The sequence below is a fragment of the Nicotiana tabacum genome, chromosome 19 (assembly GCF_000715075.1).
Source record: "Nicotiana tabacum cultivar K326 chromosome 19, ASM71507v2, whole genome shotgun sequence".
NCBI classification, from domain to species: domain Eukaryota; kingdom Viridiplantae; phylum Streptophyta; class Magnoliopsida; order Solanales; family Solanaceae; genus Nicotiana; species Nicotiana tabacum.
In genome coordinates this window covers 124,752,675-124,770,120 of record NC_134098.1, presented here as the reverse complement: position 1 = coordinate 124,770,120, position 17,446 = coordinate 124,752,675, and the positions used below count along the sequence as shown (strand labels likewise).

Here is a 17,446-nt window from a genome sequence, read left to right as displayed (position 1 = left end):
GTACTTTTTTCATAAGTATTTTTGAAAAAAATACTTTTCAAAATAAGCTGATTTTTCCGACTTGGCCAAATAGGCTATTAATATAAGACCATAGAAAGAAAAAAAAAAACTAAAAGTGGAAAATTATTCCAAAGAAAATTAAAAACAGAAGGACGAAAATAAAAAATAAAGTACTTTTTTTTGGTAGGGAAAAATAAAGTATTTAAGGACCTTTGTTCAAAGAGGTGACAGACAAAAGACAAAAGCAAGTCTCTTTTAAGTGACCTGACAATCACGTGATCTCTTCTGTGCCTACTCTTCTAGTACTGGTCTTGGATTCTTGAACCCACCCACCCCATTAATCCCTCCCCCCCCCAACAGCAAGCCCATGCTATTGTTTCCTCGTTTAAAGATTTATTCCTTAAAATCCACGCGCTCACTTTTTTTATTGTCTCTTTTCTTGCTTTTTCCAACATTTGATTCTTTCTTTCTTTCTTCACTCCTCATTAGCTCCTCTCAAAGTTGAAACCTTAATTGGAGTTTGAGTTTCTTCACTCCCCAGATCTCCTTCTGTAGTTGAAGGTATGTTAATCTTACTTGTTTAGTAATATTGTGTTGTGTATTCTTCCTTGTAATTCTTGATATGGCCCTTTCCTGGGTTAATGAAGTTGAAATTTTCTCTCTTCTTAGGTTACTGCTTATTTTTAACTCTTGGTGTTATTTTTCTTGGAAAATTTTTGTGCACATTCTTGAGGTTGTTGATCATTAGCCTAGCCTGTTGGTTTTTTGTTTTCTTTGCATTCTTTTGGTATCATTGTGGGCTTTCAATTCTTGTTTATGTATACATGATTACCTCTTCTCTGTTTTGTAATTAATGATCTTGGTTTTCACCCTTTTAACCTCTGAACTTTTATTGCCCTTTCTGGTTGGTTGGATGATTTTTCTTAACTGCATTTTGGTTTTGGCTTGAGTTTTAAGTTGTTCTATGTATGTTGCTAATCTTGGGTATGTTGGGTTCTGTTGTTCTTCCTGTATCACTGAGAAAATTTACTTGTTTTTTCTGAAACTTGAAGGAAAATGGGGTTTATTTCACGGAAATTATTCCCAGCATGTGGGAACATGTGCATCTGCTGTCCTGCTATGAGGTCTCGATCTCGACAACTCGTGAAGCGTTATAAGAAATTGCTAGCTGAAATCTTCCCTAAAACCCCAGTAAGTACATTCAATTTAGTTTTCTTGAGGTCTAACTAGGGTCTTTATTTCTTTTAGTTGTGTTTTCATCTATCTGTCCAATTGCTTGCATTCTAAAAGTGGAAGCAGGTGACTTGGAAAATTGAGTTTTCATGGTTATATCACATGGAGTTTACTCCTTCATAGGAGTAGAAGTCAAACACTGATCCTCTGAACGACTATTAGACATTTGTGTTCCAATGTCTGATGCCGTCTTCCAATATTAGTTTTGTACCTAGACTGCTTTGTTATGCTTGAGAAGAGCAGATGGACCCAAGTCCAAAAATATCCTGAGTGGTGGCTTGCTTAAGTGCAACAACAACAACAACAACCCAGTATAATCCCACTAGTGGGGTCTGGGTAGGGTAGTGTGTACGCAGACCTTACCCCTACCATGAGGTCGACAGGCTGTTTTCAATAGACCCTCGGCATCCTTCCCTCCAAGAACTCCCCACCTTGCTCTTGGGGTGACTCGAACTCACAACCTCTTGGTTGGAAGTGGAGGTTGCTTACCATAAGAGCAACCCCTCTTGTCTTAGCACTGAATTATTAAATGAGGATTTTTTGTACTTGTGATAGCCAACAGTACATTACTCTGCATCTTGTGAATGCAGGATGGTTCGCCTAATGATAGGAAAATAGTGAAATTATGCGAATATGCAGCAAAAAATCCTTTCAGAATCCCAAAGGTATTGACTTTCTCTCTGCTTGTGAATTTAAACTTTACATATAGCATGGAAAAAATGATGCTTAAATATATGAAAAATATTGCCTCCTTTAAAGATGTTGTGGTTTTCCTTGTTCAGATTGCAAAGTATCTTGAAGAAAGATGCCACAAAGAACTGCGAAGTGAGCACATTAAATTTATCAATGTTATTGCTGAGGTGTACAATAAGTTGCTCTGCATGTGCAAAGAACAAATGTGAGTTATTATTGTGCATATATATAAAAACCTTGATGAATTATAAGAGTTTAAATCCCAAAATATTCTCTTGTATTACTATCCCGAATATGCTAGAGTGAAATTTAACCCTTTCTTCTTTATCCAACCTTACTACGTTTTAGCCATGATTTCCCACTATCGCTCTTTAATTTCTTGATGCACTTTTTCAGTTAAGGTGTAGCAACTTACCTTCAGAATAAATAACTTAAAAGAGCAGATAAGGTGTGCTACAATTTCTAATCTGATATTAGTTATCATTAATTGAGCTTCCTTACCGCCGAGATGTTGCATTTTATCAATAATCACAGGTTCACATAATACTTACCATCTAACTAGTTGCATATTAATTCCAACCATCAATAGGCTAGCCTGTCGTTAAGTCTGTATGATAGTTGATAAACTAACTGGTAGAGTGATTCTATTATGTAATGGTTGAGATTCTCTTGGTTTGTGAGATCATCATATTTTGTGAAATGAAGTCAAGTTGGAGTAAGCTTCCATTTTATCTTCTAGGGATGTAATATACTACCAATATTTGTATCTGCAGGGCATGTTTTGCTGCTAGCCTTTTAGACATGGTTGTTGAACTGCTGGATGACTCTAAGAGAGATGCTATCAGGATTATTGGTTGCCAGACTCTGACCAGATTTATTTACAGTCAGGTGATTAATGAAAATATTGATGAATGCAGCTATGTCTAATGTCAATTTCTCTGTTGGGGTTGCAATCTGCAGATGTAATGAGTAGTTGATTAACATAAATACCTTATACAATTCAATGAGATGTAAAAGAAACGTTCTTGAACATGTCTAATTGGGTATTCTTCCCACTGCGGTGTCCTGGTTGATGAAAGAAGTGTTGCACGATTTAATTCACTTTAAAAGCTTCTACTAGCTCCAAAAGCGGTACTTGGTATTTTCATAGTCTAGTTATAGTCATTTTATGGATTGATAGTTTATTTGTCCTGTTTGATTCACCTCGATATGAAGCACTACTGCTAAACTTTGTTATTTTAGTAGTGAAAACTTGTGTTATTGAAGCTAAAGCATATAACAATATGTTTGGGTTTGTCTTGGTTGTCTAGATGAGTGTCCTACTTTAATTTTCCTGTGTGAAGAGTCACTTCTAACCATATTGTATTTGTTATCTAAGATTTGTATCTTGTCCATTTTAGATCAACTTGTTTGTAGAATCTTTTTTCCCCAAGAATCTTTTATGTAGTATTACTGCTTCCTAATTATAGTATACCCGGAGTCATTCTACACCGAAAGAAGATTGCCGTTAGGTTTTTTGATGTGTAAAATTACTTACCATCTTCTTCTGGAAGCAGGTAGATGGAACATACACGTATAACATAGAAACTTTGGTTCCCAAAGTATGTTCATTGGCAAGGGAGACTGGTGAAGAACATCAGAAGTGCAGCTTGAGGGCATCAAGTTTGCAGTGCCATGGTATTTTGGAGTTACTTTTTATGGTTGGAGTTGAAAACATTGTTTTAACAATGGGTTTGTTATTTTGGCAACATTTTGCCTCTTTTGAGAACGTTTTTTTTTTAGAATGATTTGGCGACATTATACCTCATACAAGTTTGCTGAATGTTTAGTTGGATCTGAGCAGTTGATTCCATCTGAGCAGTTGATTCCACCTTTGCAGGTTTGGTTCATGGCGGAGTTCTCTCATATATTTGCTGATTTTGATGAGGTTAAGAGCTCTCTCTCTCTCTCTCTCTCTCTCTCTCTCTCTCTCATACAACATGTTCTAGTTCCTTATAATTAAGTTAGTGCTTCCCTCTTGATAATTTTGAAATGGTTATGGATTCTTCATTTGCCAGACATATTTCATGACTCTCACAGTGATTTGCTACTAAGTTCCTATGATAGACTGATATGTTGTGGATAACATTGTAAATCTTTCCCCCCACCTTGGATGGGGTCCTAGCGAGTCCTCCCTATCCGTTCTCGTTTGTCTTTCAAGCTGATCTGACATAAGTTCTTCATGGCCATCGACTTTCAAGTGAAATATTGGACCAGTAAATGAAATGATATAACGAACTCAACTAAGCCTGTATAAGCTCGAAGCTGATCTGTGTACTTATTGAACAAAACAAACTCGTGCTTATTGTATAGCTCTATGAAATGAGCTGAGCTCGGTAGATCAGTTCAGCTCGTGCCCCTTTCCTATTTTCCTTTGGTGAATACGAAAGGTCCACATAGGAAAATGATTATTTCTATTTACCTTATGAATGCCATTTTATTCCAAAAAAAAAAATGAAGAAAAAACTTAAGAAATTGAAGTTTAAACAAACTAACGGATGACTAGCTTCATTAATAAAACTCGAACTCGGCACCGGGTTATCAAAAAATAAACTCGAACTCGAGCTGAGCTCGGCTCATTTGTCTAAACACGCAGAGTTTAGCTTGAGCATGAGCTTCAACAGATTTACTCGAGTTAAGCTCCTTGGCTCATATGCTAGTTGTGCCAGGCTTTTCTGTGCTTGTACTTGTAGCATTAGCCAAACCAAGTTCGAACCTCTAGAAATCAGCTAGGGTTGGCTCATTTATAGCTCAAGGAAAGTTGTCTTGTTTTCTCATTCCAGTTGGTAATTCTAGATTCGCTGACTTGGAAATATCTTAGTTATGGATGTTTTCTTCTAATTATGGTTTGTTAACAATTGACAGTTACTAGACGTCATTGAAGTTCTTTATCAACTTGTGCAGATTGTTCATGTTACTCTGGATAACTATGAGCCTGAAATCCATAATGAAGACTTTGAAAGAGGGGAGGCACACCACAATTGGGTGGATGAAGTAGTTAGATCTGAAGGAAGAGCTGTTGGTACTGAATATGGTCCTTGCCACATAATTAGACCCCGGCCTGATAAGAAAGATCCGTCTTTATTAACAAGGTTGGCGCCGTTAAATCCAGCAAAAGTTGTCTTCCTTGCCAGATAACTGCAACTGCCGCCAATGAGTTGATATTTGTTTTTAATCAATTTATCTGCTTTCCTTTCTTTTTCTTTCTAACTCAGATTTTTATCTACAGAGAAGAAATTGAAACACCAAAAGTGTGGGCTCAAATATGTCTGGAAAAGATGGCTGATTTGGCCAAAGAAAGCAGTACAATGCGCCGGGTGTTAGATCCAATGTTTGTCCATTTTGACCATGGGAGGCACTGGGCTTCCCCACATGGGTTGGCTGTGATGGCTCTTTCTGATATGATCTACCTTGTGGAAAGTTCAGGTAATCCACCAATACACTGCGTCTTGAACCTGCTGTCATTATCCCTAGTGCTCCCAGTTTCGACGTGCCTGCGTTTTACAACTTTTCCTTTTTCTTTGTCCTCATGATTAAGATTCTTGATAGTCGGAATTTGCCCATCAATCTATACTTGTATAACCATATGTCATGTCACTGTAAAGATGTTATTTCTTTGATGGTTTCCACACTGCATTCCTGCTAACAAAAGTTGCTACATCTTCTCTGCAACCTGTATTTTCCTTACTGTGTCTTGAAAAGAAGGTGAATAACAAAAGGACTGTATATTTAGTATATTGCTAAAACTGGTGGGTCATAGGTCTGGTATCTGTTATGTCATCATGAAATGCTTTGCCATGACATTAAATTTCTTGTAGTCATAATAATTCTACTGGACATTGATGGCGCAAATATTGGAATTGACTTGATAGCATCTAAATGTTTTCTTAATGCTTGTGGTTCTTCTCAGGGAATCAACAACTGATATTAACTGGTGTAATTCGGCATTTAGACCACAAAAATGTGGCACATGATCCTCAAACGATGTCTTATGTCATCCAAACTGCTACTGCTTTGGCTCGACTCATCAGATTAAGAGCTAGGCTCTCAGATGTACGGTTTGTCAGTGACTTGTGCAGACACTTGCGTAAAAGCCTTCAAGCAACTGTTGAATCGGTTCAAGAGCAAGAGCTAAACTTCAATCTTGCACTTCAGACATCCATTGAAGAATGCTTCCTAGAAACTGCAAAAGGGGTAATTTATGTTAATGAATGAAGGATATGATAGGCATTTGTATTTCTTGATATTAACAGATTTTTTCCCTCTTAGATTGTTGATGCACGACCACTGTTTGATATGATGGCAATGATGCTGGAGAAGTTGCCATCTCTTAAAGTGGTTGCCAGGGCTACAATGGGGTCCTTGATCATTCTTGCTCATATGATCTCATTAGCATCTGTCGTTTCACGATGCCAGCAGGTAAGAAATCGCTAGCTTTTGTCATCAGATGTTTTGGGTCCTCTTAGATGGCTGGCTAGTATGTGTACACGAAAATATGTTTCCTCCACTTGAGCTTTAATTGCACATTTTCTTATCTTTTAATGAAAACTAATACGTGATGTTGGAAAAGCTTGAAAATGCAATGGGAAAGAAAATTCCCGTTGATGAATTGAAGTATGTGTTCATCTTCTATATCATTTGCTTTTGAAACTGGGTTTATTTTGTATTTAACTATCTTTTAATTCTTTTAGGTGTTCCCTGAAGAGCTATTTGTTCAGCTACTGAAAGTGACATTGCATCCGGATGTCGAAATTCGTATTGGAGGACACCACATCTTTTCTGTTCTCCTAATTCCAAGTTCGAACCATATTAGACATGACATAGCCAACCATACAAGGAAATGGAATGCCAATGGCACATCTACGTTTGTGTCAATTACCGCTCTACTTGAGAAGCTTCGAAAGGAAAAGGATTCAATTAAGTTGAAGGATGGGTCTGGTAGTCATGATGATTTGAAGGAGAGAGACATTGTTGATGAAGAACTGAATAAGGGTTGGGTCCTTAAGAATTCTCCAAAATTTCAAAATATTAGTTCTATGATTGATTGCACAGCTATATCAGTTGGTAGCTTGAATGAGGGTGTAAGTACTTTAGTGATATCACATTTGTATTGTAGTTTTTTTTTCATTCCCGCTAATTTTTGGCCCAACTGAACCTTGCTTTTTACTGGTTAACACAGGAACCATACATTCTGAAGTTAAACAAGGATCAAATTGTCCAGTTGCTGTCAGCCCTCTGGACGCAAGCCAACATGCCAGATAATTTACCTGCAAATATTGAAGCTATAGCTCAGTCATTCTGCTTAACGCTTATTTCATCACGTGTTAGGGTGCGCATTCAGATTATAATAACTCATTTATTATGCATGTTAGTTTGGGTGGATACACGTTGCATTTTGTAGACCCCCAAACAGCCATTTGCTTTCTCTAAGCATCTTCCTTTCTAAACTATGCTCATGATTCTTAATCTTCTATTGTTGCAGAAAACCCACAATAACTTAATGGTCTGCTTTTGTCAGCTTCCCCTATTACTTATGAAGTTATCCGTGGACCCTAATAATGGTGAGGAACTGCACTGTAGTTTTCCAACTAGTAACGAACTCATTATTGTCTGGTAAAATTACCTTGTGAATATCTTCTTTCAGGGTCGCTGCCTCCAGCATACCAACGTTCGCTTCTTGTGTTATCAGCTGCAATGTTAGCATTTACAGCGAAGATTTATCAGATAACTGACCTGAATGTTTTGCTCGAATCATTACGGGGTTGTGGTGTGAGTAATCTTTATGATAAACTTTTCATAAGCTTCATTCTCAAAGTCACATCTACATTTTCTGTTACTTGGAAAAAGTAATGCAAACAAGGGGTCTTATCTTGCCTTTTCATTATAAGACTCATAACAGGTAGGATATTCACAACATTATGCAAATAGAATAAACTATTTTTCTGTGTTGGACAAGTTATGATTGCAACTCTATGGAAATAGAAGAAACTGTTTTTCTGTTGTTGAACAAGTTATGATTGCAACAACATTGAAGTAGAAGAAACTCTCTTCTGTTGTGGAACAAGTTACAGAAAAGGATGTTTCATCTCTATTAACATGTTGCTTAACAAGTTTGTTGTAGCTTTAGCATATTGTACGTATTAATTGCTGCTAATTCCCTTCATGTTCAGGTTGATCCTTTTCTGGGTATCAATGATGATTATCAAGTATACCTGAAGCCTCAGGCAGATGTGGGTGCATATTGTTCTGCAGCTGATAATGAAGCAGCTGTATTATCATTATCAGAATTGCGGAGCAAAATTCATGAGTGCCACGAGATAATAAAGGATACCTTAGTTAAAAGCTTGTCTAGCATTGCAGAGGTACTAGCTGTCTTAAAAATATTATGCATACTACTAAAAAATATTTCAACTAACCTCCTCTCCCCAGTCCTAAAAAGGAAAGAAATTGCGAAATGGATTTATTTAGGTCCTTACTTATTCTCTTGTGGTGTGCCTTAGGTTGAGGCAGATGACATATTCAAGCAGCTATCAGAGGATTTCACTCCTGATGATACTTTCATATTTTGTCTGCAATCAATGGTTGACATGGATCATGTCCAAATAGGATCACACTCCAGAGATTCACCTTCATTTGATGGGGTATGCTCATCAAGCATTCACATGTTTCTTTGTGATGTGACAACGGTGGTGGATTAGCATTCATCGTGATACTTGTTGCTACATGAATCTCTCCATATTATTCTCTAGTTTTTAGTGGCAGTGTCTGCTGCCACTTTTCTTATTGTTAATATATGCTCTCATCTCCCTGAATCACAACCATTTTTATGTTTGTCGCGTTTTACTGCAGGATTTTTCTCCAAATTCATTTGTAGAGGATGACAAAGTAAGTGAATCCTCAATTGCTGACATCGCCAGATTCATTCCCAAAATTCCTATGTCTCCGTCCCCTTCAATGACTCATGTTGTGAGCATTGGACAGCTTCTTGAATCGGTAATATTCCCTCAACCCCTTATCTTTGTCCTCAAACATGCATCTGTCTATTTGCCTTTGTGTACTCCTATGGATGAGCTTGCTTGTCGAAGTAGAATATAGTCTAGCCAAAAGGAAAAAATTATTAATTATAAACAAGATTAGGGAGGTGTGACTAATAGTTGATTTGCCTGTTTCTGATAGACTATCTCCATTTTGTAAATGAGAGTGTAAACTCTTTCAAAGAAAAGGAAAGTCTTCATTAAAAGAATTACAATGTTAGGGAGGTGTGACTAATAGTTAATTTGGCTGTTTCTCACAGGTGATCTCCATAATAGTAAATTAAAGTAAACTATTTTTTTAAAAAAAAAGGAAAATGTCTTTAATAAAAAAATTACATAATGAAGTAGCTTAGGGCTGTGCATAATTTGGTAAATACCGAATTACCGCACCGAAACCGAAAATTTTGGTATTCGGTATGGTATTTGGTTTAAGTTTTAAAAAAAATTGGTATTAGATATGATATTTGGTATTTTAAAATAAAATACCGAAATACCGATACCGTACCGAAATATATATTATATTACACAATACACATTTTTATTAATTATTACATAAGTAAACTATTTTTTTTTTAAAAAGGAAAATGTCTTTAATAAAAAAATTACATAATGAAGTAGCTTAGGGCTGTGCATAATTTGGTAAATACCGAATTACCGGACCGAAACCGAAAATTTTGGTATTCGGTATGGTATTTGGTTTAAGTTTTAAAATAAATTGGTATTAGGTATGATATTTGGTATTTTAAAATAAAATACCGAAATACCGATACCGTACCGAAATATATATTATATTACACAATATACATTTTATTAATTATTACATAAATATAAGAAATCTAAAATTTTACTTTCCTTTATTCTCTAAGTTCATTAATTAACTCTAAGCAAGTAACAAGATATTTCCTAAGTTTTCTCTCTCTAGGTTGGTATTTGCTGGTTTTGGACAAAACTTTTGTCAACAAACGTTTTTAGTTTTGTATTTTTGAGTACTTTAATTAAGAATATTACCGTCTATGACTCTATGCACTAGTTAGTATTCAAACCGAATAAACCGAAGTTACCGAAACGAGAAAAACCAAACCATACCGAATTTAATTAGGTACGGTACTGAAATAGCATTTTACGAAACCGAATGCCGAAAATACCGAACCGAAATGTCTAAATACCGTACCGACCGACGAACACCCTTAAAGTAGCTAGCTATCTGCAACAGTATCTGTCAAATACTCCTGCTTCTGATTTTAGGTGATGCTAAATGCACTTTTCTGCAAATGGATTTCACCTTTATTGCAATAAAAAATTTAGTGTATTTTGCATTTGTAGTTCTCTCTCTCTCTCTCTCTCTCTCTCTCTCTCTCTGCGTGCGCACACTATAAAATTTAGAAAACTTGTCTATCAATTCATATTTTGATCCAATGGTCAATATCTAGCCTATATTGAACGTCAAGTCTGTGTCAGAAATTGCACAAGAAGAATGCAATGTTAATTAGTGGGAGTAAAAATATTAACATGATAGACGTATTATCCTTCTTATTTAGTGCAACATCCTACGAAATGAGAAAATGTGAGTTTAAAGCTGAAACAAAATAGTTAAATATCTGCTCAGTATGGGCCATTAGTTCTTGTATTTGCCAGCGGGCTTGCATTTGAAAATTGTTCATAAAGTTAGCTTGATATTTTGCATCTCCTGTCGAGTTAAAGAGATGGATTACAGCTCCTTAATATTATGCTAGGTGGTCTTGCCCAGTTTCAGACATAAAAACAGTTATGCGCTTCTTCCATTGTTTGACAAGGACAAGTTCTGCTCCCTGATTGGAATCTTTTATTTATGACTGCTCGTGGTGTTTTGCCGTAATATTATTTAGTTAGGTTGTATAAAGAATTGAATCTGGACACGCATAAAACTTAGTTTTGGTTAGTCCAAATGATGAGAGCAGACAGATCACAAACATAATGATTATTAGGGGGTTTAAGAGCAAATGGACCAGTCAATCAAACAGCATCTCTTTTGTTGTTCCTTGAGTTGGTTTTGTGTTTTCAGGCACTCGAGGTGGCTGGTCAAGTAGCTGGTTCATCTGTCTCAACTTCACCGCTTCCATATGATACCATTGCTGGTCAATGTGAATCTCTTGGCACTGACACAAGAAAGAAACTCTCTAATTGGCTAGCTCATGAAAATCGCTGTGCGAATGCAGCTGGCATGGCATATCCGGCCTTCCCAACAAATGGGCCATCAGCAGTCGCGAAGGTGATACTACGTTAACCGTCTTCTAACTAAATCTTCATGTTTTTGAATCCCGTGACACTTGTGTATGCTTGGAAACTTTGAGCACAAATGTGTTCTCATATAATTTTTTATCAGTTTCGAAACTTATGTTTACTGGAAATATTAATAAAAAGATGTCCTGGTGTAGAAGTTGCCTACTTGCATTTGATATCCATATGGCATGTTTTATCATTCACAACTTGTGTTTGCTGCAGATACTTGAAGAAGATGGAACTTTTAGGGGACCTCCGCTGTCAAAGGAACCATGGTTAGCACTTAGGCTACCTCCTGCAAGTCCTTTTGATAACTTCCTTAGAGCAGCTAGAGGTTAGATGCACGCAACCGGTCTGTTTAGTAGTAAATGACAAGTAGCTAGTGGTGACTAGTAGGTTTAGCTCAGTCTTTTGTTTACTTCTAACCGTGGAGCTGCCACGCCTGAATGGGTGCTCTTTGTGTAACTAAGTTTACTGAATCATTGTTGTAAAGTGCAGTATTACTAGCGCATTTCTCGCTGTATGTAGTTCTAACTTATGTTATTATGTAACTGGCTTTAAGACTGCAGCTTGTCAAAAAAAAAAAAATTCCCCTGCTTTCTGGTGCTAGATTATGTATTGCCTGGACTAGGGACACATCACACATGTTCATGTCCTCTATTTAGTCATTATTTCAATGTAGTATAGTATACAGGAATGCTCAAACGTCACTCTTCGTGCTCATCATTAGTAGTCATTATCCATTAATTACTGTCTATTTCACTCAAAATTTCGTAAAGAGCCAACTCATAATTGCTAGGAAATCCTCATATATAAAAGAATGACATATAACCAATGCATGTACTTCTGCCAATTATCATTGTGTCTAAATGATAATACCGAAATGATTGAAATTTCAACTATATATATGATATCTTTAAGGTTCAGGCAACAACTTCGAGATTCGTATCTAACATGTCCAAGTCATGAAAGATGTAAACTGCTAACCATAGAATAACAATTTCTTTATTAAAGAAATAAGCAAAGCAAATTAGACAGGATAATACAATGCTGTTAGTGCAAAGAATATTGTAGTAACGTGCACGATGTGATAATATGGAAACCTGAAATATGACAAATGGCAAATGCTACCAACTTTATAAATCTGCAATGATTTTATTGTATGCACGTACTCTCAACCATTAAGATACCTTTGACTTTGACAAACAAATGTCGTGCTGTCCTTAAGGACCTTACCGTTGTATTTATTTCGTGGGTATGAATAAAATTTGAGAAATAATGGAAATGAAGTTCTTCTCTTGTATTTTTCTGCTGTTAAGTCTCCATTGTTATTGCTATAACAGATCAGAAGCTAGCGTACAACGTTTTGTGTTCGGCGATACCGTAGTTGACACAGGCAACAACAACTGGTTTCACACGCTAGCTAAAGAGAACATCTTACAACATGGGAAGAATTTCGAGGGAGGAAAGCCCAATGGCAGATTTTGTGATGGAAAAGTAAATCTAAACTAAGTCATTTACACGAAACGGGTTAGTTCAGTTTAGATGTGGCAATTAGGGGAATTGGGTCAAACTGAGTGTGTTAAAACGGGTAACTCAATAATCGGGCCATGCTATGACTAGCTCAAAGTTTGCTTGGGTCAGTAAGTTACACGAGTCAAGATGGATCAAATAACAAGCTTAACTCGTCCAACATGACCTAAGCTCCCCCTCCTTTTTTTAAATTTTCTTTTTTATTTAAAAAAAAAAATGTAAAACCTACTCATATATAAGTTTTCTTAAATTAGCACCTTAACTTCTTCCAATCTTACATAACTCCCCATCTCAAATTTTGATTTTTGGATGCTTGATTTGGGGTTGCATTTTGACCCACTGGTTTACATGATTTTGATCCAATATTATACTTTGAGTTGGTTGGAGTAGTTGCTAAAAAATGAGTTGATTTTGCCACCTCTTTTCGAAACGGTAGATCACGAGTTTCAGTTTTATAAAAGTAACAGTTTCTAGCTTTATATTTGTTATAATAGTGGAAGAACTTGGAATAAAGGAGCTCCTGCATACAGGGGCGACTCTAAGGCTTTGGGTAGTGAGGTCATTGCCTCCAAATTTATATATTTTAAATTCTTATTATTATTGTTACTATTATATATTATATAATTTATATAATTAATTAGAATAAAAAAGTGTTACAGTATATTTTTTATTACTCGATTGAGATTATTTTATACAATAAATTTATAAATTATGATAATTTTCTTCCCTCATTAATTAGTATATTTGACAAGAGTGGGTTGCTCTAGAGGTGAGCACCGCCAATTTCCAACCAAGATGTTGTGAGTTCGAGTCACCCCAAGAGCAAGGTGGGGAGTTCTTGGAGGGAGGGAGCCGGAGGTCTATCAGAAACAGCCTCTCTACTCTAGGGTAGGAGTAAGGTCTGCGTACAAACTACCCTTCCCAGACCCCACTAGTGGGATTATACTGGGATTAAGGGCCTCCGAATATGGTTTCGCCTTAGGCCCCGAGATCTGTTGAGCCGCAGCTTCCATATCTTGATCCAAGACTGCAAGCTAATTAAGGATCTCATAACTGGAGTTTGCTTTGCTTCAGCATATGATCCACAAACAAACGCTTTCTTGGTATATTTTCCTTTTCCTTTTTCTTCAAAGAATAAATGTGAGGGGTTGTCTTTTTCTATAGTTTTATTGATCTTTTTCCCTGATTGATGAAAATGCAGCCAGTTTTATCAATTCCAAAACAGTTAGAGTTGTTGGAGAAGTTAGAGCTTTAGAAATTCTAAGAAACAGACTTTTTATAGTAATCACCGGCCAGATTGACATTCAATTTAATCCAGCGTCATGTTTTATCTAGTTGAATCCACTAAAATGTAACTGTTTAATATATCTTTGCTATTTGAATTTTTCTTTTTGAAAGGGCGTGTACAAGTTGGGGTGGTGTATTTGGTGTAGCACCAATTGGATGCTTGCCATTTTACACAAGGAGGAGTTCAAAGGAAATGTGTGGATTCTCTTAATCGCAAAGCATACTCGTTCAACAACAAGCTCTCTACGGAGATAAACTCTGTTGTTAACACATTTCCTGACGCTAAAATGGTCTACATTGACTTGTACAAATTTCATCCTTGATCTAATCAACAACCCTACAAAATATGGTAAGTACTATGGCACCCATTTAATTTGTTAATCTTAAATACTAAACTACCTCTACTCTTCTATAGCCAGCTACTACTTGACAGGAATTTTTGTGAACTATCAATCCTAGTAGCTAATCGTTACACAAAGTTTAATTTCATTTTATTTGATTTGCCGTGGCAGGTTACAAGATTGCAGAAAATGGGTGTTGTGCTCTTGCTGGGAAACTAGATTTGCTAGATTACTGTCCAATCGCTTGTTCAAATGATTATGACTACGTTTTTTGGGACGGTTTCCACCTTACAGAGAAAGGCTATAGACTCCTAGTCCGTCAAGTTCTCCACCAACATATTCAAACCTTCATCTCATGACCAAATGATCCATAATTATTTCATATACTCAAGCATTGTTGTACTTTCCTCTATTTGTTTACTGTTTGGGGTTTCAAACATTGTATTTTTTCTACTTCTTTTTTATTGACTGTTTGTGATGTAGATACTTATTTTTTTTGGTACGTTAAAAATAATTGAATAAATTATTTAAAAACTTTCTTAAGCTACATGGTTTGAATCTGTTAGGAGAAAAAAGTTTAATTTCGTTAAGCGCATTTTCTCAAATTAGCAAATCGTTATTATATTTGAGACCTTCATTTATTAGAAAATCTGCATATTTGACACCTAAAATATATGATAGAATTGCCAACTTGAAAATTTAAGTGCTCTAAATAGCACCATATTTGTAATGACTTTTATAAATTGATATGTAATTAATTAATTAATAGAGGAAAGTACAACAATGCTTGTGTATATGAAATATGTAATTATCCTTAACCAAATGAAATACACAAGGATAATTTCCTTAACCAATTCATGTTCAATATGTAATTATCCTTAACCAAATGAAAGAATAGCCACGAAGATTTTTATGATGTTCGATACCTAATTTTTATGATAGCCCAGATTGACTATCTCCTCCTCAGGAGGTGTGACAGAGGGTTGTGCAAGGATTGCAAGGTGATTCCAGGTGAGATACTCGCGACGCAATATAGGCTCTTGGTAATGAACGTTGGTATTATGTTAAAGAGGAGGAAAATGTCTACTCGAGGAAGACCGAGAATCAGGTGGGGAGCCTTAACTAAGGATAAAGCCCAAGCGTTGGAGGGGCGGTTGTCGGCTATGGGAGCTTGGAAGAGTAGTGGTGACGCGAGCACTATGTGGTCAACGACAACAGACTATATTAGGAAGGCTGCGAGAGAGGTGTTAGGGGTCTCGACGGGCGTATCTGGTGGGCACAAAGGAGACTGGTGGTGGAATGAAGTGGTCCAAGGTAAAGTGGAAGCAAAGAAGGCAGCGTACCTGAAGTTAGTGGGGAGCATAGGTGAGGAGGAGAGGCGAGTGTGCATGGAAAAGTATAAGGCAGCTAGGAAGGAGGCTAAGTTGGCGGTCACAGAGGCTAAGACTGCGGCTTATGGTCGTATGTACGAGGAATTGGGAAAAAAAGGTGGGGAGAAGAAGTTATTCCGGCTGGCCAAGTTGAGAGAGAGGAAGGCTCGGGATTTGGACCAAGTGAGATGCATCAAGGACGAAGATGGTAGAGTATTGATGGAAGATGCCCAGATTAAGAGGAGATGGCAGACTTACTTTCATAAACTTCTGAATGAAGAAGGGGATCGGGATATTGTGCTAGGCGAATTGGAGCATTCCGAGAGTCACCGTGACTTTGGGTACTGCAGGCGTATCGAGGTTGAGGAAGTCGTGGGAGCTATGCGTAAGATGAGTAGGGGCAGAGCGACCGGGCCAGACGAGATTTCGGTGGAATTTTGGAAGTGTGTGGGGAGAGCAGGTTTGGAGTGGTTGACTAGGTTGTTTAATGTTATTTTTAAGAGGAAGAGGATGCCGGATGAGTGGAGGTGAAGTACGGTGGTTCCATTGTATAAGAACAAAGGTGATATCCAGAGTTGTAACAATTATAGGGGTATCAAATTACTAAGTCATACCATGAAAGTATGGGAGAGGGTGGTTGAAGCGAGGGTGAGGATGACAGTGTATGTATCCGACAACCAGTTTGGGTTTATGTCGGGTCGTTCGACTATAGAAGCTATACACCTTGTTAGAAGGTTGGTGGAACTATACACAGAGAGGAAAAAGGATCTGCACATGGTGTTTATTGACCTAGAGAAAGCGTATGACAATGTTCCTAGAGAAATTCTCTGGAGATGCCTGGAGGCAAAAGGTGTGTCAGTTCCCTACATTATGGCGATTAAGGATATGTATGATGGGGCTAAGACTCGGGTTAGGACAGTAGGAGGCGACTCTGAGCATTTTCCGGTTGTAATGGGGTTACACCAAGGTTCTGCACTCAGTCCGTTCTTATTCGCCCTGGTAATGGATGCGTTAACACACCATATTCAAGGGGATGTGCCATGGTGCACGCTATTCGGCGATGACATAGTTCTGATTGATGAGTCGCGAGCCGGTGTTAACGAGAGGCTGGAGGTTTGGAGACAGGCTCTTGAGTCTAAGGGTTTCAAGCTGAGTAGGACGAAGACGGAATACTTGGAGTGTAAGTTCAACGCTGAGCCAGGGGAAGAAGGCGTGGATGTGAGGCTTGATTCGTAGGTCATCCCGAGTAGAGGCAACTTCAAGTACCTTGGTTCGGTTATCTAGGGGGATGGGAGATCGACGAGGATGTCACACACCGTATTGGGGTAGGATGGATGGAGTGGAGGTTAGCATCTGGAGTCCTGTGTGACAAGAGAGTGCCACCGATACTCAAAGGTAAGTTTTATAAAGCGGTGGTTAGACCGGCCATGATGTATGGGGCTGAGTGTTGGCCCGTTAAGAACTCACATATCCAGAAGATGAAAGTAGCAGAAATGAGGATGTTGCGGTGGATGTGCGGGCACACTAGGATAGATAAGATTAGGAATGATGATATCCGGGAGAAGGTGCATGTGGCTCCCATTGATGACAATATGCGGGAAGCGAGGGTTAGATGGTTTGGACATATTCAGAGGAGAAGCCCAGATGCTCCGGTACG

The 17,446-nt window shown here is 37.5% G+C and overlaps 1 protein-coding gene across 3 annotated transcripts; it reads left to right on the top strand.

Annotated features, from left to right (window-relative positions):
* The first annotated feature begins 222 nt into the window (after positions 1-222).
* LOC107809856 (protein SEMI-ROLLED LEAF 2) lies at positions 223-11,865 on the top strand. Of its 3 annotated transcripts, none has more exons than XM_075238546.1 (20): positions 223-561; positions 1,053-1,191; positions 1,824-1,898; positions 2,016-2,131; positions 2,700-2,814; positions 3,483-3,603; positions 3,806-3,853; positions 4,870-5,057; positions 5,195-5,391; positions 5,876-6,159; positions 6,235-6,384; positions 6,657-7,046; positions 7,145-7,294; positions 7,448-7,526; positions 7,610-7,734; positions 8,136-8,327; positions 8,466-8,606; positions 8,815-8,958; positions 11,041-11,247; positions 11,481-11,865. In XM_075238546.1, exons 6-20 carry the CDS (start codon positions 3,601-3,603, stop codon positions 11,595-11,597), a joined length of 2,415 nt encoding a protein of 804 aa, XP_075094647.1. In that variant the 5' UTR covers positions 223-561; positions 1,053-1,191; positions 1,824-1,898; positions 2,016-2,131; positions 2,700-2,814; positions 3,483-3,600; the 3' UTR covers positions 11,598-11,865. The 3 variants fall into 3 exon arrangements, with proteins under 3 accessions (XP_075094647.1, XP_075094649.1, XP_075094648.1); XM_075238548.1 differs by having other exon boundaries at positions 230-561; positions 3,483-3,626; XM_075238547.1 differs by having other exon boundaries at positions 515-561; positions 2,016-2,058.
* Positions 11,866-17,446: the final 5,581 nt, after the last annotated feature.

Excerpts from the sequence above, each read along its gene's own strand:
- LOC107809856 (XM_075238548.1), top strand. The coding sequence starts at position 1,057 with ATGGGGTTTATTTCACGGAAATTATTCCCAGCATGTGGGAACATGTGC. Across the intron at positions 2,815-3,482 it reads CCAGATTTATTTACAGTCAG|GTAGATGGAACATACACGTA; the intron begins GTGATTAATGAA and ends TTCTGGAAGCAG. Across the intron at positions 8,959-11,040 it reads TTGGACAGCTTCTTGAATCG|GCACTCGAGGTGGCTGGTCA; the intron begins GTAATATTCCCT and ends TTGTGTTTTCAG.